At 38.7% G+C, this 27614-nt stretch overlaps 1 protein-coding gene across 3 annotated transcripts in view; it reads right to left on the reverse strand.

The window, feature by feature from the left end:
* znf423 (zinc finger protein 423) overlaps positions 1-27614 on the reverse strand; it is a 205196-nt gene that overhangs the window by 3155 nt on the left and 174427 nt on the right. For all 3 annotated transcript variants that reach the window (XM_052152241.1, XM_052152240.1, XM_052152242.1), the window contains one exon: positions 24871-24986. In XM_052152241.1, the coding sequence (XP_052008201.1) occupies positions 24871-24986 (116 nt within the window). The remainder of the gene's footprint in view (positions 1-24870; positions 24987-27614) is intronic.

The following is a 27614-nucleotide window of genomic DNA, read 5'->3' on the forward strand; positions in this document are numbered from 1 at the left end:
ATCAATATCCTATATGCATGTACACATCTATATTATGCCTACTATTTCTTACTCAAGGTGGCGCTGTTGTTTCAGTGATTATCTTGATTCAAATTTGACATTGCTATTTGATAAAGAAACAACATCAAAGTAAACTATAGCAAGAAACATTATCTGGGCATTTTGTAGATAATTTTTTGAAAGATATTTGTGCCGTGTCTCAAAAGACCTGAATATGTAAGAGCGTTTGGTGAAATTCCCCTGCATTTAAGGGTTCATTTAGGAATGAAGCATTTAATTGTATAGAATGGATAGTTCTGGTCCAGAATGCTGATTTGTCAGTACAGTGTTCTAGCTTGCTAAAACACACAATATAGCAACTGCTATGATTCAAAACAACTGTTCGTCCAGCTCCTGTGTACAGTAAGTGAGACCAGGGCTAGTTGTCACAAGGGCTATATAGCCGTAAGAATAACATCCGGAATCACAAATCCAATTGTGCAAATGTGTGCTTTCTATTCCAGAGGTTTTGAATTTTGGTTGCAAACAACTACTTCAAAAACCCTTCTTTTTTATGAATTCTACCCTACAAAGTAATTATTTTACAGGCATACTTTCAGGGAAGGGTCAACATAATTATGAAGGCAGATTTTTTAAAAGGCTTTAATGTTTTTCCATTTCAGTTGTTTCATGAATCGTTTTGTGCCTCATAATTGTTTTATCTAGTTTAAAAATTTTGCTGAAAAGCCTGATGCAGGGTGTTTTTATGCAAGTGTGCATTTTAAGAGAAACATAGATTTTGTTTTACCATTGGTGGTGGTGTGAAGGTGACCAGTGAACGTGTTTACAAGAAACTTATGCCAGTAGATTAATGACAGGTTCCATTGTGACAACTTACCCCGCTATTGGGTCAAGTTGTCACCAAAGCTAAACATGTTTTCAGTAAACTATCTTTTTTTCCCGTGCAAGACTTTCCTAACCTATCCTAAAAAAAATCTTTGCTGGAGTAAAAAGCGTGACAACTAGCCCCGATCTCTTACCATCATATCTCTGCGCGGCACCCATAGAGATAAACTATTCATATTCCAGGGGCTATATCTTCTAGCAAATATATGGCATTGACCATGTTTTAATGACATTTTTATTATTTAGCAACTTTTTTTATATAAAAGCGATAAGGTACCCTTGTGAATATAGTATGGGCTGAAGGAGTTGCTGACATTCCTTTGCTTGTCATGCACAAATATGCCCTTAAACCAGACTATATTTGCATAATAGCACAGTCTCTTGTACCTTGATGCTTAAATATATTAACTACAGCAACTGAATGAGTTTTCTATGAGTTGGGTTTTGGTTTGGGTGTGGGTTGGGTGTTGTAACTGTACATACATCGGTGGGTTTACAAATTTTAAAACTATTTCCAGAGTGTATTTGTGTAAAATACTGTATTTGCATTCAAATGATTCATAAACAACAGCAGGTTTAGATTAGAGTGTTTCTATGCATCTGAGATGGAGAAAGAAGGAGTGTGTGTGATTGAGTGTGTGCATCCCCCAGGTTTTCAGGGTTGTGCGGAGCTGTATTGATTTGGAGGTGGAGGGACAGAGAGGCAGTGTTGTTCCCTGGGGTCTAGGGTTACACCAGCACTGCAGTGGTCTGATGGAAACTGCACAGTAGGACTGGAGGGGTGCAGGGAGCCCAGCCTAACATTCACACACTCCTACACAACCTTCCTTATACGCACACATTGATCATTCACTTCACTAAAACAAAAGACATACGCTCAGACTCCCCAAAGATCTGCGCACACATGCCAATGTTCGCAGCTCACACACACACAAGCACGCACACGTTTAACGTGCATGGCCACTAGCCACAATCAACATCCACAGCTTGGCTTATTTCATGATCTCTGGCATATACGACCCAATCGTACATCTGCTCGGTCTAATCACACACACCTTTATAAATGCATCAAATTACTGCACTTCAGCTGCCCAGCACACACACAAACATATCCATTTCCATCTCTCTTAAAAGATGGCAGCTGATGTGTGGGCGATCATACCAGCAACACTTGTTTAAATTAGTTAATCAGTGTGTTGGAACAAACACATTTTCAGGCTGGCCGCAGTTTGTTCTCTTCATCTGAGCGCGTCGTCGGAGGCAGCGGTATCGATTAGGCCGCAGTCGATCGATCGCTGAAATGGTGTGTCTCTCTGAATCTGATAATGACTCGCAATATGACATCAGTGCAATGCAGCTGTAATTGATATATTCTTGAAGGGGGGAAGTTAGGTAGAGAGACAGAGCAAGAGAAAATGGAGAGTGGTGGGGAACACAGCCGTATAAATAATCCTGAAAGAGCTGCATCTCAACCTACTGTTACAGGAGAATTCATCAAAACATGCGCTCTGACACAACCGCCATACTGTGTTAGGCACTGTTATACTCTGGTACAAGTACTTGACAAGCTCACAAATGCCCATGGACTCGCTCACAGGTCATGCACTTTTGTTAAACTGTGCATGAACTGAAATGCGACAATTTTAAGTTCAGTTTTACTTTTAATTGTGACATTTTCATCATTGTGGCACCATTCAGAAACAGCCCACCGAGCAGACTTTCTGTCGCTGTAACATGGGGAGGGTGCGTAATGCACAAAACAGCCTCCATTCCGTTTCCCCTCTTGGCTGGGTGATGGAGAGGAGGAGGCAGTACGGTGGGCAGAACAGCCCCTGCGAGCTCAGTCAATATCTACGCTGTCATTGTTTTCCTAAACTGGTTATAAAAGAGAGGCTAAATCCTGTGGAGCTGTGCACTCCTGGGAAATATGGCCCAGTCACATTACTGATGCAGTGACTGCGAGACTGCTGCACTCACGAAGGGGGAGGAAGAGGAGGAGGAGGAGTAGTGTGTGTGTGGGGGTGGGGGGGGGGGCTTAGAGCTGTGGGGAGATAAAGATAAAGGAAAATCAAATCTACGTTTCCCTACACAGCTCTTTTCACACACAGAGCATGCACATACAGCCGGACCGAGTGGCTGTCATGTCACTTTCAATCAGGGCTGTTCGTGTGTGTGTTTGTGTGAGTGTGTGTGTGTGTGTGTGTGTGTGTGTGTGCCGCAGGGCCCCTGGCTCCCGGCTCTGGGGACAGTGCGGTGTCAGTGAAACTCTAATGTGTTGGCTCGTTCTGCTAGAGCGACCAGAGAGAGGGAGAGAGAGAGAGAGAGAGAAGAATATTGTGTGAGAGGGTGGGCTTTCTGTCAGTAAACCATTTTTTATAACAGGATTCTTCTGAGTTACTGACGTCTATGAGCTGACCTAAGAACAGTGCAAAGCAGTCATTCCCAAGTGAAACACTAAATAAAGGGCACACATGTCCACACAATCCAGAAAAAAACAATACATATGCAACACAAACACACACAACAGAAAGAACAGTGATTACTCGAAGAACATACTGTACTTTATATAATGGAGCTGTAATGGGTGGTGTTTATTTGGATTCAAAGTATTGTTTTCATTCAATATTATACTTCATTCAAACTGATTCATGGCCGCTACTACAAATGGCCAAGGTAAGCATGCCTACCTAAACGAGTAAGCCAATCAGAAGCTCCTTCCTTCAGTCATGCTATCTGATAGGCTAGATTTTTTTTTGCATCAACACATTAAAGTTCACGTAACTAATATGTTATTAAGCGCTAAAATGTATATAGTGTAAGCATCGACAACCTACGCAGAAAGTTAATTTCAATAAAAAATTGAGAAAGAGAGGCTATTGAGAGATGTTCATTCGCAAGGAGAGATGCATGGATTTTGTGTTCCAGTATAGGTAAATTAATATGTTTATTAAAACTCTGTGTTATTGATACTAAATGGTAAATGGTCTGCACTTATATAGCGCCTTTTTAACCTTAACGGTATTCAACGCGCTTTACACTGTGACACACTCACCCATTCATACACCAATGGCGGCAGAGCTGCCATGCAAGGTGCTAGCCTGCCATATGGAGCAACTTGGGGTTCAGTGTCTTGCCCAAGGACACTTCGGCATGTGGGCCGGGATTCGAACCACCAATCCTGCGATTAGTGGCCGACCCGCTCTACAAACTGAGCCACAGCCGCCCACTAGGAGGTCATACTAGGTCATTGTTTCTGGTTAGTCTGAGGCTATGAATTTGTGATCTGGCAATCATGTCCTTTTTATAGGCTAAAAGGTCCTTTATTTTAGTTATGCTTTATCTGTTTTATAGTTCTAACGTTAGGGTGCAGTGTCTGTTTAAAACAATATATTCCGGGATGACAGCTGTGTTTACATTATATTTGCCTTGGCATTCAAGTTAGGATTGTTGTCTTTGGTGGTCAGATTATTTAATTGCTTCTGTCCATTCCGGTGTTTCTGAATTGTGGGAAAAGTGACGTAGTGACACTAGTTTTCTTTTATTTATCTTTTTGTTGTATGTCAAAACAAGCTCTTCTGGCACTATGGTTCATTGTATGATTTAATGGACATAAACATGATCTGCTCAATATATGACAATCATTAATTTGTGTGATATGAGCAATATTACTGTCCTGAATTAAAAAAAATTTGCTCATGAATTTCGCCACTGTGACATAATTGTTTCCATTGACCGGTGGGTTCTAAGGCAACAATTTATGTCTATAACTTTTCCGCTACATTATACTCACCCATACAATGTGTTTTGGGCACAGCGTTTAATAATGTGTATTCAAAAGTTTGGAATCACTTGATTCTTGAAATTGATGGATTACTTCACCAACGATAGATTAAATTTATTAAATAAAATAAAAACTGCCAAAAACATTAGCAATGTTAGCTATTATTATTACAGTTTGACATTTTCAAATTCTATTTTTGCATGACGGCAAAGCCAAATTTTAAGCAGTTATGATGCCAGTCTACTAATCCTTAAGAAATATTTCCAATGTGCCAGTGTGGCACTCAATAAACCCTTTTTATTGCTAGAACAGTTAAAACAGTTTTGCTATTTAATGACATTTGAACATCGCAATACAGAGTCTTTTTTCAGTTGCTGAATTATTGAGTACCAAACACAAGTTTCACCTGTAGCTGTAAAGAAAAGACTGAATGCTGGCCTTTTAGCCAGAGTTTCACAGAAAAAGCCACATCTAAGATTGACAAGAGGAGAAGGGTATAATATGCTAAATAAATTAAAGACTGGTGGCAAACCATTAGAAATTATTAGTATGGAAAGATGAGTATATGTTTGAGGTGTTGAGCTGTTTGAAAAGTCTGATCAAAAAGTCCTTGAAACCAATGACATCTTTGGAAAGTGCTACAGAAACCAAGGGATGAAATTTCACCTGAATATCATAATAAAGTGACTGCTAGAATGCCTAAGGTGTCATTGCTGCAAGTGGGGGATTCTTGGATGAACAGAAATTTTGAAAAGAGTACAGCATTTATTTAAATACAAATAATCATTTGTAACAATATAAGTGTTGTTACTGCAGTTCTTGATCCATTTAAAACATCCTTGGTGAAGAAAATTATCATTTTCTTTCAAAAACATACAAATATCATGGTGTTCCAAACTTTTGAACAGTGTGTATATATATATATTTATATATATATATATATATATATATATATATATATATATATATATATATATATATATATTATTATTATTATTTTAATTTTCTCCATGTCATGCAGTTCATGAAATATATCATGAAATACATTACCGTACACTTACAATGTTTAATAAAAACACATGTCTTAATATGGTTATTTACATCTTCAGCTTTAGTGTGTCAAATAAATGGAAATATAAAATGTAGACTCCCAAACATTACTTTTGCAAATAGAAAATAATAGAATAGAAGAACAGGGAGCCCTGCAACAGATGGCATGGCCCCCACGGAGCCCCCCACTGAACATCAATTCTGAATGGATTACATGAAGAAACAGAAACAATTGAGACTAACTAGATAGAAAAACTGTGGCAGATTCTCCAAGAAGCTTGGAACATCTGCCAACAACCAAGAAAAAATGTGTCCAGGTGTACCTAGGAGAATTGGGGCTGTTTTGAATGCAAAGGTGATCACACCGAATATTGACTTATCTTTTTTGTTTACTGGATTTTTATGATAAATGAACAGAAACCATGTCTCTGTGCTCTATTGACTTCATAAAGTGCTCTCTGCTGAGTCTGTCTGCTGTATGATGCTTCAATACAGACAGGAAGAAGAAACATTGAATTTTATTTTTTTGATAAATAGGTTCATAGTTAATTTTCAATATGTTTTCTGCTTAATTTAGCATGTGATGCGTGGTTAAAATAGGCTTGGCACCTCATCTGTTATCTCACTGTGGCTTCAGGGTCTCAACACCACACACACAAACATCTCATGCACCTCAGTGTAAGACTGTAACCTGAAGATAACAAAAGTGTAGCTCCGATCCTGATGTCCTCCTTATAATGTTGTTGATTTAGTTGTTTTTGCTATTGAATTATTCATGCAAACAACGTTAGAAGAAAATCGGTCGACACAAGATGACATCACTGTGGGGGTTCCATTTGTATGTGCGATTGTTACAGTTCCTCTTAAGAGTTCTCATCAAGAAAGTTCCTAATGGGAAAGTACCAGAACTGTTAGTGGGAAAGGGGCTATTGAGAAATAAAGAGATACTCAAAGGTTTGAGAGAGGGGAAGAGAGAGGGAGACAAAACGCAAATGAGTATGAGAAAGAAAGAGAGAAAGAGAAAAGTGGAGGGCGGGCAGCGAGTACAGCTTTGCTCTTAGGACGCAAGTCTTTTCCTCTCTGCTCCGTTTTTAACACAAAATGAAAAATCACCTTTGCCGCCTGGTGCACTTTAGAGTGGCCTATTTTTAGACCTGCTTGACAATCTTCCAATGGCCGGAGACTAGCAGATGGGCTGTCTTAAAGCTTCATATGCTCCCAGCTCTCACCTCCCAGAGACAGGAAACTCACTTGGGAGTATGTTACAAATAAATGCCCCCCTGCCCTGCCCCTGGATTGCCTCAACCCTCCCCTCTTCCCACCTACTCACACCATTCTCCACCCAGATAGTGCCTGTCCCTGAATTTGGCACCTTTTCAGCAACTCCGTCCTGTTGTACTAAAGTGCAACACACTCTGTCCCCACAACACTGCCTGACAGCAACTTGATCCTCCTGATGGCCGAACCAGGACTGGACACGAATGTGTTAATGTGATCTGATAACGTAAATACGTGTATGATTGTTGGAGCTGTGAATTAGCAATTAGCACTTTTAGGTGTGGTTCTTATGTGGGGGATGCAACTTCGAATCTGTCTCTTGAACTTTTACCAATGCAGTTACATTCTCTAATTCCCATCATTTAAGTTTTATCATGAATATTGTATCAATAATGGGAAATAGTGGTTGACGTAAATACGCGTATGATTGTTGGAGATGTGAATTAGCGATTAGCACTTCGAGGTGTGGTGCTTATGTGGGCGATGCAACTTCGAATCTGGCTCTTGAACTTTTATTAATCCAGTAACTTTCTCAAATTCTCATTATTTAAGTCTTATCTCCAATACTGTATCAATAATGGGAAATAATTATTGATTGATACAGGTATTTAAACGACTGATGCCAAATCGATATTTATAGAGCACATTGGCCTATAGCTAATATTTACAGAACTTAACAGAATTTGTCAAATGAGATTTACACAAAATGAAATGAACACTTTTTTTTTTTTTAAAGAAAAGATATATTCTAAATAATTAGCTTTAGAGATTATCAACCAAGTAGACAAAGTTTTCGGGCAATACAGATGAAGATGATCCTAAAATGGCCAAATATCAGCCGATTTAGAATGGTATCGCGCATGTCTGGCCCTGAAGCATTTCCGGTAGCTGCATTTTTATAACCCATAACCGTCAAAATAAAATGACTAGCGCATACATTTGAGTTGAGCTAAAACAGAACAAATAAGATATGTGCAAAAACTCCTTTAAATAAGACTTGAGTCAACACATTTTCTCAAAGAAAATCAAACGCTTATCTGAAGGGACTTATTCGACATGTTGTTGATACAGAGCATGCACGTCTATTCAAGAGAGGCGATGAAAGAGTATCGTAGTTTAGATGCTCACAATTATTTCCTCAGGGGCAAGGTCAGGAATATTGGATCGCTCCTGTCAGAATCAATTAAGCTGTTATCGCTGCAAGCATGTGAGCTGCAAACATGTGAGCTGCAAACATGTGAGCTGCAAACAAGGTAAGGGTTTTCTGTTTAATTATTAAAAAAAATACATATTGTGTCTCTTTCTTCTGTGGTAGCTTCTATACTACTCCAGCTACTCTGAGATCTTGGCCGTGCCATACTGCAGATATTGTTGACTTTGGTATGACAAATTGCTTGTTAGGTTCCTCATTTGTAAGTCGCTTTGGATAAAAGCATCTGCTAAATGACTTTAAATGTAAATGACTTGTGCAGCTTCATTCATTATAATGGGAGTGATCTACAGTCACTTTTTGAGTCTGCAAAGAAATACTAGTACTTAAATATTCAGCTAAATTCTACCTATCAAACTTACTATTTGTAGGCAAAAATGTTGTTCACCTACCAGAGATAAGATGTGTGCTACAATTGTTAGTACTGCACATATCTATCAAGCCACCTCACTTCACTGCAGTGGTTAATGCATCCATTTTTGGATGCTTTTTCTGATATCTAAACCCTTTAATTTCCGTTAGTTTCAGGCTTTCAGGGAGCATCCAGCCACCGAACAACATGGTTCACATTTTAATAAAGACATTCTATTACAATCGCTTAAAAGTTAATCATGTTAATGTCGCTATGAATGAAGCACCTCCCGCTGTTGTTTTGAATGAGTATAACAACTATCCAGAAATGTTCTAGGAACAAAGAACGTAACTTCCTTAAACTGACAAATTGCCCTTGAAATCGTCTATATCGGTCTATCACAAGCAAAAAGATCAATAAAATGCATGTATGACTCACAGGTATTTGTATGCATACAGAGTAGGGATGTGCCTGAAACCGAATACCATATTTGGAAAGGCACGGATAATGACATCAAAATGCATAATGGATTCATCTGAATAAAATTACAAATATTAGTTTGACTGATTGTCCAAAAAGTACAATGATAAAGTGATAGTTTAAATAAACTTAATTGTGCCTGTCTGGAGCTTGTCAAATGTAATATTAACTAAGATACAACATCATGAACACTTTCCACTTCTTCAAATGTCTGTGTTAATACGATTCACACATGATTCTCATGTATTCATTTATAGCCTAAACCTGAGTGCAATGTTAAATTCCTGACCTGAAGTGTTTTAACATTGGAGCTCTTATATCAGTCTCTTAATGCTGATCACATTTATATTCACATCAGCGATTAAGGTAATTAATTGTTTAAGACTTTATTCCGAAAAAAGGTCAAATGTTCCATAAAGGTTAAATGTTCAAAAAAGTATTCATCTATTTGAAATATTCCACCTTATGTAAAATGAAGAATCTGAAACATGCTTTTCTTCTTCTTCTTTAAACTGTGTTAAATTTGGAAATGTTAAGTGTTCTTGAACTCTGGTAAGGCGCTATATAAATGTAACATTATTATTTTTATTATTATCATTTAACAAAATAATGGTATCCTATCTAGATTACTTACGGGTCTTTCACCTGTTTGTAGGCTATATTGATTTTATTTTCATTTATTTTAATGTTTTAATTATATTTATTATTCACTGCAAAATATGTGCTTGACATTACACATTTTGCTTGACACATCTTGCCTCCAGAATAATGTTATTATACATGTACAGACAAAAAAATTATGTTTCATGCAGATATTAATATCTGAAATACCAGGAGAAACCACAACATATTCCACAATTAATGTAACCTACAAATTCAGCTTCATCTAGTAAGAAACAAAATAATAAAATAATATATTTTTAAATTATTGTATAATAATAATAATAATAATCATAATAATAATAATAATAATAATGTTATAAGGCTATTATTATGAAAAGGCATATACACAGTATATTGTATATAATAGAAACTATAAATCGAAGAGTAATACTTAAAAATGGGCATTTCATTTAGTTTTGATGCACTTTCATTTTAAGCCCCACCCACACCCGGTTCTATCCGAATACAGATATTTTTGTCATATGAACAGATACAGATACAGATAATTGCTCCACTGCACACCCAGATTACAGACACTATAAAATGCATGAATCTGGATTAAAAAAACTGAAGTCTACGTCTGAGCATCAGGGAGAGTACAGGTGATATCAGTCGAATCTGTGTCATCTTCAATCCCACTTTCAGATGGAGGAGCGGAGGGAGTGATTCCACCATCACTGACCTACTCTGACCTCCTGCTTCACATCCATACTCCAGAGTGGCCTCCTCACATTTATCACACACACTAATAGCTGCTACACAGACATAGCCATATGCTCTCACACACACTCTGTTCACACTCATACATACTGTATATCCGACAGCAGTATGTCTCTGTTAAACACCGGGTTGCCAAATAAATACAAAATGTACAGGGGATTAATTATACAGCGATGATGTACATAACTAGCTCAATGATGTAATCTAGAGAAACATATTTCTAATGAGTAGAACAGGCTCTGAAAGTCAACAAACAATGTTGTCTGTCTCTAATATAACATTTAACATACTCTGCATGTTTCAAACAAGAGCAAATTACAGGCATACAGATGGACCCTTACAGAAATGTGTTACTACAGTTAATGTTACTAATGTAAAGCCATAATTAAATTAATAAGGGATCTTTTTTAAACAGTGTAAGAACTTTTAAGTCAGCATGAAACCAATTGTTTTGCATGTTTTTTCTTCATAATCTTTTATCCTCTTAAAAAACTTTTATTGTATTAACTGTTGTAATTCTTTTAATGTCTATGGTTAGCATGGCACATTTTTGTGAGGGTTAAAAGTCAACTTGTACTGTAGGCAGACTCTAATATAAACTTTCACACATTCTGCAGGCATCAAACAAGGCAACACACATACACACACAAAGATAGACTACATAAAAAGAACAACACACGCATGCATGTACACACAGACAGACATGGACACAGTTGTGCTGTTGTGAGATCTGTGAACTGTGGAGGTTTGAATTCTAAATGAGCTCAGTGGCCTCAGTAGAGCCGTGTCATGGGCGATAGTACTACGCTAGGCTAACACTAGGCTACGCTACGCTACACTAGCCATGTTCTGCCACTCAGAGATGCACTCACAGTACACACACTCTTTCCATGTCATAGCCTCACTAAAACCCTTGTTTTCCCTCAGGGAGACGGTTTTGACTCCAAAGCAGCCTTAAACTACAATAGAAAAAACACATTATGCCACGAACGATGCAGCGTGCAGAGTGAGTGGGCTAGTGCGTATTGTCTACAGCCAGTCAACTTCAACACTTTGTTGTCACAATGATATTTGAGCCTGGCGGGGAGAGTGAGAGTGAGTGAGAAGAGGAAAAGAGAATAGCGATGTGTGCAAGGTGTGCTTCCAGAACTGTGATTTATAGTGTGTTCTGTCAGACTCCAACTGCTGAATGAAAGTGTCAGTTTGAGGGAGAGTGTATGTTGAAAGATCGAGAAAAGAGAGCGAAAGAAAAAGAGAATGAGCAGACAACTTTTAAGGGGCCATATTCTACACTTTTTGTCCCTTAAATCCACATATAATGTTAGTCAAGGTTTCTCATTCCAAAAAGAGCTGCAATATTGTTTTAAATTACCATTTTCTGTGTATTCTCTGACACTTAAAAATACACAGGTTGTTATAGAGGGCAACGTTCCAGTTCTGGAAGTAAAAATACTATTAATTTTCTTTACAGGCAAATCAATTTTTAACAATAATTTATAAACCTTTAAAGTCAATAGTATACGCTTCTGTTCAAGTCAGTAGTCTATGTAATTTCAACTTTTTTTTCAAAATCATATTTAATAGTGTAATGTCTGGTGAAGAACTACACTACCCATGATCCAGCAGAGAAATATCCACCAATTGGAGAATTGCAGCAAAAGAGGACAGTAGTGACCACACACTACCATGACGCACTGTGAATGATCAAAATCGAGTCATCTCCATACACTCTAAAACTACTACTATCTGAAAATGTAGCAATAAACTTAAAATATATTTTCTTTATACTTATAATCATCAACTTGAAATTAATAGTTTTATATTCATCCATCGCTTTTAATTCGATTACGTTATTTGCAATGCTTCATATTGTCTTTTTGTCTGATTTTCAGCTGATACTTTTTTGCTGCTAAACCCAATTTGTAATGTTTTGATTCACTGGCAGGGTTGGGGAGTAATGGAATACATGTAACAGGAATACATATTTAAAATATAAAATATAAGTAACTGTAATCCACTTCAGTTACAATTTAAATAATTGGTATTTAGAATACAGTTACATACAAAAATCATTTTGATTACTGAAGAGATTACTTTGCATTTTATTGTCATTTGTTTCATTTAATATTTAGTCCTTTCAGATGGAAAACATTTATTCATATAAATGATGCGATCCAAAGTCCATTTGAACACTTTCTTATGATGTGTTACATTCATACGAGCAGACAGAGAAGTAAGTTTGAAGTAAGTTTGGAGCAGAAGAAATAGAAGAAATTTATCAAGAAAATTCATGTTGGATCATAATTCTTTTTTTCTAATAAGACCTTTTATATTGGGACAAAAATCATATTCTTGATAATAATTTCTTTATTGTTTTCCTGTAAAAATATCTAAAAATCCTTAAAACAAGATCAGTTTGATTTACCTTGTTTTAGAAACAACACTGCATAAGATATTTAGTTTTTTCAAATTTAACACTTACAGTCTTACTGTAAGTTTTTATAGTCAAAACAAGTGAAAAAAATATACCAGTGCTGAAGAAGTAATCCAAAGTATTTAGAATACGTTACTGATCTTGAGTAATCTAATGGAATACATTACAAATGACATTTTACAGCGTATCTGTAGTTTAAATAAATTTCAAAAGTTACACTCCCAACACTGTTCACTGGTTGGTTTGGCTCATGGCTTATATCTTTTTTTGAAGGATTTTATGAATTCTCTGTGGAAAAAAGAATGGGAAAATACTTCCCAAACCAAGACAGCTGAAAAAGTGTGTGGGCACTGTTGCACTCTATCAGTAGTGTAAAGTAACAAGGTACAATTACTTTGTTACTGTACTTAAGTAGATTTTTCAGAATTCATACTTTGAGTATTTACATTTGTTGCAACTCGTAAAATGTTTTATCCAAATAAATACTTTTTACTCTGATACAGAGCCTCTCGTTACTCATTACCTGGATTAAAAAAGTTTGTTTCATTATTTGTGAAAAGAGAGAAGCTAATAAATGGAGCGAAGTGTGTTTGACTGACAGCAGCCAGCGCGAGCACAGACACTCAGATCACGTGCTCATCATCAAGTCTGTGTCAGACCAGCAAAGCAATCTTTTATGAAGGATTTTAGTGAATGTCTAAAACATAAATAAGCCTAAACATGCTTCCAAACGTACAGATATGATGCAGTTTACCCTAGCTGTGTACAAAACTGACCGTCTTAATGTATTCGTCAATGTATATAATCCACAGAATATAAGGAACATAGAAACAATGGAAGACCTCACTGATCTCTGCCTGCATCACCTTTGTCTATTGATGGACTACACTCCTGAAACTGAATACACTGACTATCATTTAATTGCCAACAAAACCCTTCATCAGCCAAATAACAAATCTTACAGTTCATACAATATCTATTTATTTTTTTAAAACACTGAACTTAACACTTACTTAGTTAAAATATTAACACAAATAACTAATATTGGCATTATATTAATGTTGTTTAACCAGAGGGGAACTGGCCCAAACAGTGAGCCTGGTTTCTTCCAAAGATTTTTCCAACATCTTATGGAGCTTTGTGTTCCTTGGCACAGTCACCTTCAGTTTGCTCACAGGGGTTCCAAATACAATAATTATTTAATAATAAAATTTTTATACACAATTTAAAATCATATTTAATCAAACTACACAATGATCACTCTAAGACTTTATAGATATTACAGTTTCATTTTTTGGTTAATGCATGATTTCCTGTAAAGCTGCATTGAAATGAGGTGTGTTGTGAAAAGCGCTATACAAATAAAAATGTCTGCATCTAATGTAAAGAGTGCTCGTGTCGAGTTGCACCCGTCCATGATTTCCCAGGATCCTCCTGGTTTTTGGCCATCTGTCCTGGAAAAATTAAATTTCATTCCCAAAGTGTCCCGGGATTTGACAATTTTCCTTATGCATTTACCCATATGAACACTTGTTACTTATGTGCAAAGTATTCAGGATGACTGAACAAACATGCTCTCCTAAACCATTCTGTCATATAATCTTTAGAAAGTCAGTTTGATTAATTTTAGTGAACCAGTTTGTTCGGAGGATTCATTTACATGGACAGTATTAAAGGACAATTCATTTGAGTTTTATACAGCATACCCTATTTTTGAATCAACATATTTGTTGTGGAATATTTAGTTAAATGCTGCTGTTCACCACTGGTTTCAACTCCTTTATTTACATGGATGTGTTTACATTATCTCGTCAAATACTGTTTATCACTTAGTTATATATATTGTAATAAAGATAATACTTTAGCGTTGGTAGGCACTTTTGTTAATAGCTTATAGTGTAGTAAGTCAAAATTGCTCAGGGAACAAATAAGTAAATATTTTAAACTTATACTTTATATAATTATTGATATTATTATTTTAATTAATTACATGCTTTTCATGTTAATTAATGTCCATGTTCTATAAGCTTATTTTCTAAATAAAATGTCCTGTCCTTATCCACCAGCAACTAAGCTTTACTTATTACACTAAACTATCACATAATGTATTCAGTATTACCTGTATGAGACCCAATTATTAGGTTTTAAAAACAACAACATGAATGGGTCACATTTTTTTAAGATGAACAGATTTGAATTTGCAGTATTTACTTTTTAATACTTACGTATTTTTAAAACCAGGTAGTTTTTACTTTTCCTTAAGTAGTTTTTTATGGATGAATTACTTAAGTAATAAACTTGTGTAGTATCTGTACTTTTACTTAAGTATGGATATTGAGTACATTATCCATCACTGCACTCACTTGCTATTGTACCTTTAAGACTTCTAAATGTAAATAGTTGTTCACAAGAATGGGTCTGTTGCTGAATAGGTGTTGATGTGTAAATGTGGGTGGTCATATGTTCATGTACATGATAATTTATTTTGAATGACCCGTTTTCGCAGCTTAGTTTTCATAAATGGTCTTGTTGGACAGTGGAATGAGATAGTGTTAGTTTATGTCCACATAACACTACAGAAATTTTGAAAATGGCAAGAAAAATCACATTTTTCATAATATGTCTCCTGTCACATTGTTGAAAGTCAACAATAAACCAATATGCACCCAATTTATTTTAATTGTTAACAATTCATTGGTGTACATTATTCCAAATAAAAGTTGTCTTTCTAATCGTTTGTTATAACTTACTCCACCACTGAAATGACTATCCAAGCACTCTTACTTTTCATTCTTGAAAATGGTTCAATGGTTTCCTGTTGACTTTAAAGGGTATGTGAACATGTGCCTCCTTTATCACTGTTCAGTCTAGAAATGACAGATCATTAGATAAACATTACTCTTTATAGAGCAACATAATATTTTGTGTGATCATAAAACTACTTAACCCTTGCTATTCAGTGGCAAATCCATTGACAGAACATTAGTCCAAGCCATTAGTGGGAAGCAATACAGACACAATTTCCACTCGATTGTATCACCAGAGCGTTCTCTACTACTTGAGATTGATGGGACTAATCAAACTGCACTCCATTCTAATCCAGTCTGAGATGTTTTTTTTTCCATTTGCCACATGCAAATTCCAAGTGTAATCAAGACACCTTTCTAAATAAGTGTCCGGTACAATCAAAACACTTCCTAAGTTGCTATATTTTTTGTTTTTAATGAGTGCGATTCTAGTGTCACATCTTAAGATAAAGTCCTCTCATCTGTTATGCTATGTTAATGAGCGAGACAAACAAAGTGAAGTATCACAGTTCCCAAACCCTCCAAATCACAGCTGTGCTCAGTGTGCGTGCGTGCACATGTGCGTCGAGCATTGAGAGCGTTGTGCAGCGAGAGTCATCTCACCGACAGCGCTTAGACTCATACGTCACTGTCACAGCTACGACAGTTCCAGTCCCGAGCTGGCAACCCGCACACGAGACAACAACACACACCACGCAGCGCGGAGCTGTAGCGCCACAGCACAATCCTGCTCAACTGTCATCTCTGACTGGGGCATGAGCCGCACACACCCCTCCTCCCTCGTTTTTCTTCACATTTTAATTTCAGCTCTTTTTCTCTCGCTCTCTCTCATGTTGTGTCACACCATATACCTCTTTCTGTCTGTGTTAAAGAAACAGGCTACCATGAGAGAAGGATGAGAAAACCCTTTATAGTGATCCCAGTGGACATCTCTCCCTCTTTCCTTCGCTCTTTCTCTCTTCCATGCCCCCTCCCTTTTCCCCTTTCTCTCATGCCAGTCCCCAAATTATTTAATTTAGAGCAGACACCATATCTCCCTATGTGCTAGCCTGCTGAAGTTCTCTCTCCCTCTCCTTCCTCCTCCCTTCTTTGCTTGACTTTATAGATTGTTCCAAGCAGGGGGATTTTGTGACAGAAACATGAGTGTGGGTGGGTATGCAGAAAAAAATTGCAAAATGGCATTTACTTAATTTTGATCTCAACATAAACACGTGCAGCATGAACTGGTGTCCTGTGTTGTAATAAACGAATGTGAATGTGTTGATTTACTCTGAAGATTAGTGTCACCCCATGGTGAGTGTTTTTGATTTGAATTCACCAGGTCGGAGCTTCGGTTGAATCTTTCTCTCAGCAAGGGCAGAGAAACAAAACAAATGCAAACAGGTAAACAACTTAAATATGTCCCCTCCGATTCTAGTTTACTCGAGCGCCTAACAGCCGCCCCATCTGGAGAATTTTTGAAAATGTGAGTGTGGTTATGTGTTTGTCAGTAACACCACAATGTACTCCTTATAACGCTCACTATTTTTGAGCATTTCTTATTAATTTGGTGCCATTATGCGCACCAGAGTGAACAACATTTGCACCAGGGTGCAGGTCCGCTCCACAGTTCAAAAAACGCTTTCATATTACCAATTTTTCATACCCGTACTCTGATTGGGACTATACTGTCAGTGTGAAAAACCATTTGATATAAGAGTCCATATGACATAAGAGTTTGTATTTTGGTTCATCTGAATGTGGCACCCGAGTCATGTGAATTCTGTTACGGTTCACACCGTACAACTAAATCACAGAAATTAAACTGTTTTTGATATGCATCTTTGCATGCTCCCCGTCATACTTATGATTTCATGATAAACAGACAAAAACATAAATGAAACTGTGAAGCTGGAAAGTTCTCATACTTACCTTGCAGTAGTTACCTTGCAAAGGTACAAAGCAAAAAGAGACAAATAGGTGCAAGGTTGTAGGATTAAACTTGTGTTTGGACCAAACAATCCTACCACATGTAATTACTTTCCTAACAACATCGTTTTCTGTTTTTGGTGGAGTAAAATGGCAATTACTACAATTAATGCATACATTTTTTTTTTTTTTAAAAGTATTAGTGTGGATGGGGCTTTGTAATCTGCACTGTTAAAATATTGTCACAAAACACAATACGACGACTGAACCCATTAGTGAATTAATTCATTAGTTCACGCTCATTATAAACTCTTGGCAAAGTTCCCGCTATTCATCCTGTTCTCATATTTGCAGATCATATCACGGCATTAAAGTCATCAGAGAGACCCAAGACCCACAACTCTTCAAGTCCACAACCCCAGCAGAATTCCACAATTCGCACCTGCTTCTTTGTGGCTGCAGTATGACATGTCATGGTCTTTGAGAGCGAGTCGTTCTAAACACAGGCCTCATAGCTTTAGCTGGAGACACTATACTGCAGTCCCTTGACAACCCCTCAACCAGCCAGCCAATCAGCAGCAGGTGAGGTGGATTTGAGGAGCTGTAGGCATGTGTGTGAGTGTGTGTGTGTGTGTGTGTGTGTGTGTGTGTGTGTGTGTGTTGGGGTTAAGGCTCTGAAGAGAGCCCCCCAGATCCCCATTCTAATAACGTACACTGCCACTTCAGACGCAAGGGCAGCTGGGACACACACACACGCAAGCAGGCACTAATAAAATTGAGCATCAACAACAGAAACCTATATCAATATCTACAGCACACAAAACCAGATTCAAAGCACACCAGATAAATTATCCATGCACAATATGAATCTGATATGACACATATAATGAAGCAGATGCTATGAACCTCTTTGAAGCTTCTACACTTCTTGTTATGTATTTATTTAATTAATCTAGGTTAAATAGGCAAATAGAATGCTACATTTTCAGAAGAAAAGGTGAGTTAGTGCTTGCCCAGAGAAAAAACATCACCACCATGCTAGGATGTTGTGGATGGTTACCAGAGCATTGCTATACAGTTGCTAAGGTGTTCAGAGTAGTTTAAGTGTGCTGCTATGTGGTTGCTAGGCTGTTCAGGGTGGTTGCTAGGGTTTTCTGAGTGGTTGCTAGGGCACTGATAGGTGGTTGCACACTCTCCCAAGTCAAAAGAAACCCACTCCAAATTATTATGATATTCTGGCTCAGGTCCCTCTTGACATAGAAGTCTATGGGATTCGCTGCCCATTTTATGGTATATAAAATTGGTTAGAAAAGAAATACCACACCTCTCCTCAACAAACCACACAAATTGAGGCATTATGCATGCGAGTAGCAAAAACAGCACTGGACATTTAATACCTAAGTATAGGGGTTTGTTCAAATAACAGTGATATGTGCCTTAACAAGCATCACTAATAATTCTTTCATCTTGCCACTCTCCACTGTTTGCAAACTTTCAAGGCTGAGAGAAACTGTCTGCCTCATCTCCAAGAGTACGAATGGTAGTTAGAGAGTTTCATAATTTTGTGTGTATTTTGAAGTGTGAAAGACAGTGTGCGTGTGTGTATATGCAGGTATATATGTGTACACCCTGATGAACACCGCGCACTTACAACACTGTGCTCAGCACTGTATGAGAACTCGCAGCCCTCAAATATTCAACACATTCGCATTGTCGGGGGGTTGGGATGGGGCATCAACAAACAAACAAGCTCAAAGCCCCCTTTCCTAATTCATACACACACACACATGCACTCTCATCCATCCAAACTGCTGAGTATGGTTAAATATTAAATAAGGGGAAAAGAAGCGCCCCCTGGAGGGCTCAGTCAGACATGGCAGTGTGTAAAACCGAGGCATGCTGTCAGAGAGTGACAGCACTGCCTATGGAAGGGCCAAAGGGTGGGCGGTAGGGGGTTCACCTGGGAAAACAAAATAACAACTGAAAGAAAATCTACACACACTCACAGAAAGTCTCTAAAGTTTCTAACAAAGGAGTTAGGATCCAGCGGAGTAGGTCTAGCTGCGCTGATTGGGGTGAAGCATCACTTATTTACCAGCTTACATCTGCACTATTTATGGGGCACCGGGGATAGGCAGAAAGGAGAGAGGGAGACTGAGAGAGTGGGATGGGTGGGGGCAACACAAAGGGGCTAAAATATGCATGGGGGATGGCTCTTCTGGGAGCAAGAAAAAAAGAAAATGGGAAAGGGAGAAAGAATGAGAGACATAAAAAGCAGAATAAGAGAGGGAGATAGAGTTGGAAACAGTTTGAGGAAGGGAGAGTGTTTGTGGGAGTATGAAAGAGAGGGAGGAAGAATTAGAGTGAAGATAAAGGATGCAAGCATAGTTTGCCATAAGGGAGAGGGGATGATGCAGTAACGTGTCTCGTAGTGGCTCATGGGAAGGTGAGGATTGAGGCAGAAAGGTCCAGAGTGTGGCCTCAATGGGAGGGCATGCTGGGTCAGGCGGCTAGGCCATAAGCTTCCATCCATTCAGTCTTGTTAACATATACACACAATCAAGTCTCAGTTCACCTGGCCAGGTGCAGGGTAAAAACAAAAATAGGTCAGGACTATGGAATGGATTGAACATTGAGCTGGGATCATGACTTAGCCAAACCTTTAATTAAGTGGTAAAAGGTTAAGTTCACATTGCAGCTTATTCTGGCCATGAACCGCCCACTTAGACAGAGAGAGACTGTCTAACCGACATCTAAAGCAACCAGCCACTGTTCATTAATTCACAACTTTGTTTTCTAATGGACTGATAAATAAACCAAAACTGGAGAGTTTTGAAAAAGCTCCCCATTACCGCATACCTTGGAAAACGATAACAAAATCAGGTATGTGTCGATGTGGCCTTGTGCTTAGACTAGTCTAAGGCTGGATTTCAATGAAGATGTCTAATTTAATTATTTACCTGTCCACCTGAAAGTCCATTCTGCTGAATCTGACTGCTCTATTCCTCAATGCCGTCACCGCTCAGGTGGGCCTGAAGTGGACGCAGGGGGCGTGAGTGGATAGAGTGATGGGGAGGATTGGGTGGCCCGCTGAGCCATGGGCTAGTGTTAGTATCTCGGTTGGCCAGCCTCGGGGTGAGAAAGACAGTGACCGACAGGGTCCAGCGCTCCTCCTGCTGCTAAATGGACTGACCAGCCATATGCCCTGCGCCGCCGGCCTTATATCACTGTCACACCACGGTTGGGGGTAAGGGGGGCATGTTGAGAGGTGGGGTGTTTGAGCCATGCAGGAGATTTAGGTCACACTCTCCAAGCCCCTAAAATATTAAGTCACGGATATGAGTTAGCTATTAACCTCACATCCTGACGCTTATATAGACCCTCCCACTAACATATACAGACGGAGCCAGGTAAGGTAGGCAGTCGCTGGAGTGGGCTGCAGGGATGGTGGGCCATAGCTCAGGAAGATGAATGTAAGTTGGGGTAGGTCAGAATGCAGCTGACCCCAGCGGCCCGTAGTGGCCACTGTGGGCTGAGTTATTCACAGCCCTGCCCCTACTCAATCTGTCTGCCCCATAATCAGCACAGAGCAAGAGAGATAGAAACAGAGACAGAGAGAGAGAAAACAGCCTTCATATAAAGACTACTCGCAGTGACCTAGCAATAGTGCATTAACATGTTATGTTCTTAGCAGCCACTTTATTATTATTATTTTATTTCATGCCATTTTTGGAATTTTTACAACGTTACAGGGGACAAGAAGGGGTAACAGGGTTGGGAAATGTTGGAAGCCAAATTCAAACACACATTACCCATGAGAGCACCATGGCTCAATGTGCAAACATTCTCTTACCAATGCAAAATACAAAAGAGTGCACATCAATATAAATATTGAATGGGATGAAGATTTAGTGGTCAACTGATATGTGTTTTTTAATTGATGACATTTGGTCCTCCCCAATCCTGAATATTTTGTTAAAGTCTTGTTACACATCACATAAGTGACATTGACTAGAACAGGTAGCTAGGAAAATGGTATTGATACTGTTGGAGTGTAAGATTGCACCACTAAAGACAAGTCCCTAAAGATGAATCAATTCAACCAGTTACTAGTAACTTTTTTAAACCAGTATATTTAGTTTTAGTCCTCAAAATGGGACTGTGTGGAAGGTGGGTGGGTGGGTGTGTGTGTGTGTGTGTGTGTGTGTGTGTGTGTGTGTGTGTGTGTGTGTGTGTGTGTGTGTGTGTGTGTGTGTGTGTGTGTGTGTGTGTGTGTGTGTGTGTGTGTGTGTGATTTAAATCCTGCCAGGCTCCTAGGCCGGGCTGAGATGTCTGCATTTGAGTTGGTGCTTAAATTGATACTATTTTTCACCTCACAGCTCTGTGATATCTCTAGATAAACTTTAAGAGTCAGCAGATGTGTCACACTGCTCTGGCATGACTGTATCCTTTGGGAATCATTACCACAGGTCAGGAACATACAGCAATACTTACAACCAAACCACAGCTACCAGAATGTCTGTATCTCTATACAAAAACATATTTTGTTGGGCAACAAAGATAAGAAACTCCTGGTAAATAAAGAACTAGACAATATATGTGGTATCCAGCAACATCAATGACGAGAAAAAGTATTGCTTACAGCTGAAGTGTGGGCCTCTGGCAACATCAATGAGAACAGAAATTGTCTGATGTTTTCAGACTGGTTTCCAGAACCTGAAATCCACCTACCAATTGCTTACTTATACTGTAGTTGTCTCTGTTTATTTAGCTAGGATATGAGATGTTAAAGTATTTTAACATACTGTAGAAAAAATATACACACTGAGAGTGTTTAGAAGCAACAAGCAACCAAAAGTCACTTGAGTGTCTATTGATCATGCAGCAAATTTGAACAGTTTAACTCTATGCAAATGAGTTATGATGCAATGCTACACCAACCAATGGGAGTACACTGAGCAAATTTTATGTGATCTGCATTCTAATGCATGTGGATACTATAGTTGAGTAGGAATACCTATAGCAACTTGGTGACCTCCAGTGATTAAATCGCTATCAGAGTGAACGCACATTATGCATACAGTCACAACGGGGCATTTGCCAAAATGAACAGGAGGACTTTGGGTATCATAGAACAACACTTTTAAAGAAAACTTAAATATATTTTACAAATGTGTGTGGCAGTGCTCACTTAGTAAAGTCAATGTATCAGTCTCTGAGTGGAGGGGTTCAGGGCCTCCCTGAGGGAACAGAGATAAATGCTTCAGTGAAATAAAGAATGAGAGAGTGAGCGGAAGAGACAGAAAGAGAGAGACAGAAAAAAGGCAAAATGTAAGAGAGAGAGAGAGAGAGAGAGAGAGAGAGAGGAAGTCAAAGTGAAGGAGAGAGAGAGAAAGAAAGACTAATCCGGAGAGGAGATGACAAAGAGTGTTACATTGTTACAGTAGCCAAACCCCTTTTGATGACCTGTCAGGCATCATATCAGGCTGTGTACTTGAGCGTGAACACGTGGGGCATACAGTTGTCTGTACAACTGCTCTAGAGCATCTGTACTGTGATTAGTTTATAGTGTGTACCATATAGCAAGAGTGTACTTGTGTGTGTGTGTGTGTGTGTGTGTGTGTGTGTGTGTGTGTGTGTGTGTGTGTGTGTACACAGAATGTCAATGAATGTTTTTGGATATGCATTGTATAAGTGAATGAGACTAGATGTTTTTACAATAGGCGTAGGCGTGTGTGTGTGTGTGTGTGTGTGTGTGTGTGTGTGTGTGTGTGTGTGTGTGTGTGTGTGTGTGTGTGTGTATGTGTGTGTGTGTGTGTGTGTGTGTGTGTGTGAATGTGAGTTCCAGCAGTCACAGCAGGTGGTGTGATTGATTTGCAGTGTAATGGGTCTAATCGTTACTGGCTTGAGGATGCACCTTGTTTTCTCCTTTAATTCCCTTATTAGCTGTGATCTGTGTCACATCTGTGTCTATCATGGCTAAATGAGATCGAATACAGTCCCAAAATGAAACCTCACATAGTGGATTCACATTTTGCTACAACAAAAAGTTTCACTGCACATTTGAATCACATGAAATATATAAGCACTTAATATCAGAAGATATAACACGAGACTGTTGAATGCTCGATTCTGATTGGTTTATGGATGTTCTAAAGTGTGCAATTAGTTTTCAAGGAAACACATGGCTATAAAGTAGTTACAGGTCTTGACCACATAATGGTTCCATATCACTTCGCCAAATTTTTCAGTTATTTCAAAGAGCCCTACAGGCTACACAACAAAATACAAAATTTAAACAAAGTCATTGTTTAAAATAAATAGGTTAAGAATTTCAAAACGATGTCTAAATTATCCTACATTTATTTAAATTTCAGTTAAAAAGAGCCATCACACTCCCTTGTGTACCCTGCACTAACACACACTCACACACATGCATGTACATTCGTGCGCACACATACACACACACCCGCATGCACTACCTTTTAACTCCAGTGCTAAAAAGCAGCGCATTCTCCATGTATCAAAGCTAGATACACTTGATCAATACAACAGTTTCTATATTATCTGAAATATCTGTGGGAAACGCATCTTGGCGATTTTGAAGCAATGTTACTTCTGATGAGAGCTGCAGCAAAAAAAGGTAATCCCTGAAGCGAGATGTCTAATTTTCTCAGTTTCTCTTTCGATCCCTCAAATACAAATGTACACATACTCTCTCTCTCTCTCTCTCTCTCTCTCTCTCTCTCTCTCACATTCTCACACTCTCTCTCTCATTCACACACTCACACACACACACACACACACACACACACACACACACACACACACACACGTAGTGTTTCCATGTTTTATGGGGACTTTCCATAGACATAATGGTTTTTATACTGTACAAACTTTATATTCTATCCCCTAAACCTAACCCTACCCCTAAACCTAACCCTCACAGAAAACTTTCTGCATGGTTACATTTTCAAAAAACATAATTTAGTATGATTTATAAGCTGTTTTCCTCATGGGGACCGACAAAATGTCCCCACAAGGTCAAAAATTTCGGGTTTTACTATCCTTATGGGGACATTTGGTCCCCACAAAGTGATAAATACATGCTCACACACACACACACACACACACACACACACCTATGTAAGAAATATTTATGACCAGTAATTTATTTTCAATTCATTCACCATTGGCATGTGTGGAAAAAAAATGGACCCTGTTTGCATAACTTCCAGAAAGCCATGAATGTTTTCACTCTTTTTTACGTTGTTAACTGCCGTGTGGTTCTGCATTACTAACCTGAAGCTCAGTTTGAAAGAAGAACTTCTGTGGACACTGGGAGCAGTCATAGATTTTGTCCTCCTGCCCATGGACGGCAAAGATGTGCTGCTGCAGCTTATTGGCTTGAACGAACACTGGGGGAAGGACAGAGGAAAAGAGCCATTAAATGACTTCCGAAGCACTTAACCAAAAGGTGCATGGAGAATCGGCTGTGAAAATAGCTGATTTGATTAAAAACTAATCCTGAAGAGTGAAGATTTTTTTTTAATCCACGACCAACGACTTTCACACTTTGTGTAAATAATGAAACTTTTGGGTTTGAGACAATGTGTCAGCACTGAGAAAGAGCAGAGGAGTGGAGAGGGAGCATTCTCAAATGAAAAGCTCTCAAACTCTTTTTATCGGAGAGTGAGGGATGACAGGCGGAGATGGAGGGAGAGACAGAAGCAGCAGACAGACGAATGTATCCCCACCAGACCTTGTGATATTTATCAATAAATCATTCCTCTTTCCTCGCGTTTTTAAATTCCGTTCGTGTATTTTTTATTTTTTTGTTTCGGTAAACTTAAGTTTGCTGTGTGTGGAGACTATGAATTATTGAGCGTCCCTGGAGGAGAAACCATCCGCTTACTTATTCATGAGCCACACAGGAATAGTGTTAAAGTTTAAAAGAGGACTGCGTACCTGTAAGGGAGGAATGGGGAAGGAGGGAGAAAACGTGGTGTAGCCAAACAACTCAGTAAAGGTGAAAGAAAGAAGGAAAACGAATCCACAAGGAGGGTGATGGAGACAGACATAAGGGAAGGACCAGAAAAGAAGTACAAATTATTTGATCAGAGGGGTGGAGATACAGAAGGGACAAACAGAGGAGTGAATGGGAACATACAGTGAATATGGAAGGAGGTGGAAAGAGTGAGGGACTGGAAGAGGACATATAAGAATTGAAGATCTAGTTGAGAAAGGTTGAAATGCTTATGAATAGTTAGTGGGTACTATTAAACAAGATAAATGGAATAGGGGATTTGCAAAACTACACCTTTTTTAAAATCAACGTATAAATGGGTTGTCTGAATGACTAGTCGTCTTAATGAAGCGCTGTATAATTAGGCTGGTTTGGGGTTCACCTGACCCCTATTGGATGTGTTTCTTAGGTGGCATTTACATAGGTTGTGTTCTTGTGTTTAAAAACAATTAGACAGAGCGTAACAGAATGGAGCGTCTGTCTGAATGGTTATGGATGAGGTGGTGGTGCTTTAAAATTTCAAGATGCTATCGGAGCTGTGGTGCAGAAGGTATCACATTTGCCCCTGACATATAAAGTAGCAGAATTGTTGCCTCACAGAGACCAAGGTTCGAATCTGTCTGGGTCATGTCCCAACTTTGTTCTAACTAAGTTTCCTGTCCATCTATACTATCCTATAAAATAAAGACAAAAATTCAAAAAGTCAAGGAAAGATAAACCATTCAACCTTATTGACATTCAACCTTATTGACTAGTCAGTTGTGGGACGACTAATCGACTAGTCAACCATCGTGACCCATCCCTAAACTGAATAAGAAACATGCATATTAGAGAGTTAAAGACAGTTGGGGACAATATGGCCTCCAACACCACTCTTTAATGTAGTTAAGCTCAAGTAATTATTTCTGATTCCCAAAAGTTAGCTGACAAACAGTCCAAAGTGACTTTCAAACTTAGTGCATCTAGAATAGATCCACACACATACAGCCTGTTTAACTAAAAGCACACGTACTCTGAGGGCCCTACTCTGGAGAGAGGGAGCGGATTACACTGCTTTTCTATAAACCTGCCCTTTATTCTCTGACCTCTCCTCTCTAGAACTTACACACACACACAGATCTGCTCACCTCAAAGACATTCAGTATGACAACTGGCTTACAGAAAACCACAGCCACTTAGCTTATCAAGTTCCTCAATGACTTTCTGTACATGAAAACAGGCATCACGGTTTGAGAAACCCGGTTAACTGTGCTCTCATTTTCCTATTCTACTGCAGTTCTTTTTGGTCCAGGGAAAGTGGGGCGTCTGACAGGAGCTTGATCTGCCCAGGGGTCATGAGTCCCACCAGGCATCACAGTGGGAAGATAGGCTCTCATTAGTTTTAGCATCAGCTCAGCAGGGTGTCTGTGCCAACCGCAGCCTCCTGTCTTGGCCATGTTGAACTTTATTAACAATTGTGTGCTTCTGCATAATAGCGTGTCATAATATTTTCCTTCCAACTTAAGTCAAGAGTGAACAAATCTCGATTCATATATGGTAGTATTTACACTGATAAGCCACAACATTAAAACCACCTGCTTAATATTTTGTACGTATCCCTCGTGCCACCAAAACAGAGCCAACCCGCATCTCAGAATAATATTCTGAGATGCTATTCTTCTCTCCACAATTGTACAGAGCAGTTATCTGAGTTACCGTAGACTTTGCCAATTCGAACTAGTCTGGCAATTCTCTGTTTACCTCTCTCAACAATAAGGCATTTCTGTCCACAGAATGGACGCTCACTGGATGTTTTTTGTTTTTGGCAGCATTCTGAGTAAATTCTAGAGACTGTTGTGTGTGAAAATCCCAGGAGATCAACAGTAACAGAAATACTCAAACCAGCCCGTCTGTCACCAGCAATCATCCATGCGATTATCTAATCAGCCAATCCTGTGGCAGCAGCGCGGTGCATAAAATCATGCAGATACTGGTCAGGAGCATCAGGTAAAGTTCACATCAACCATCAGAATGGGGGAAA

The sequence above is a fragment of the Xyrauchen texanus genome, chromosome 21, assembly GCF_025860055.1.
Source record: "Xyrauchen texanus isolate HMW12.3.18 chromosome 21, RBS_HiC_50CHRs, whole genome shotgun sequence".
Lineage (NCBI taxonomy): Eukaryota > Metazoa > Chordata > Actinopteri > Cypriniformes > Catostomidae > Xyrauchen > Xyrauchen texanus.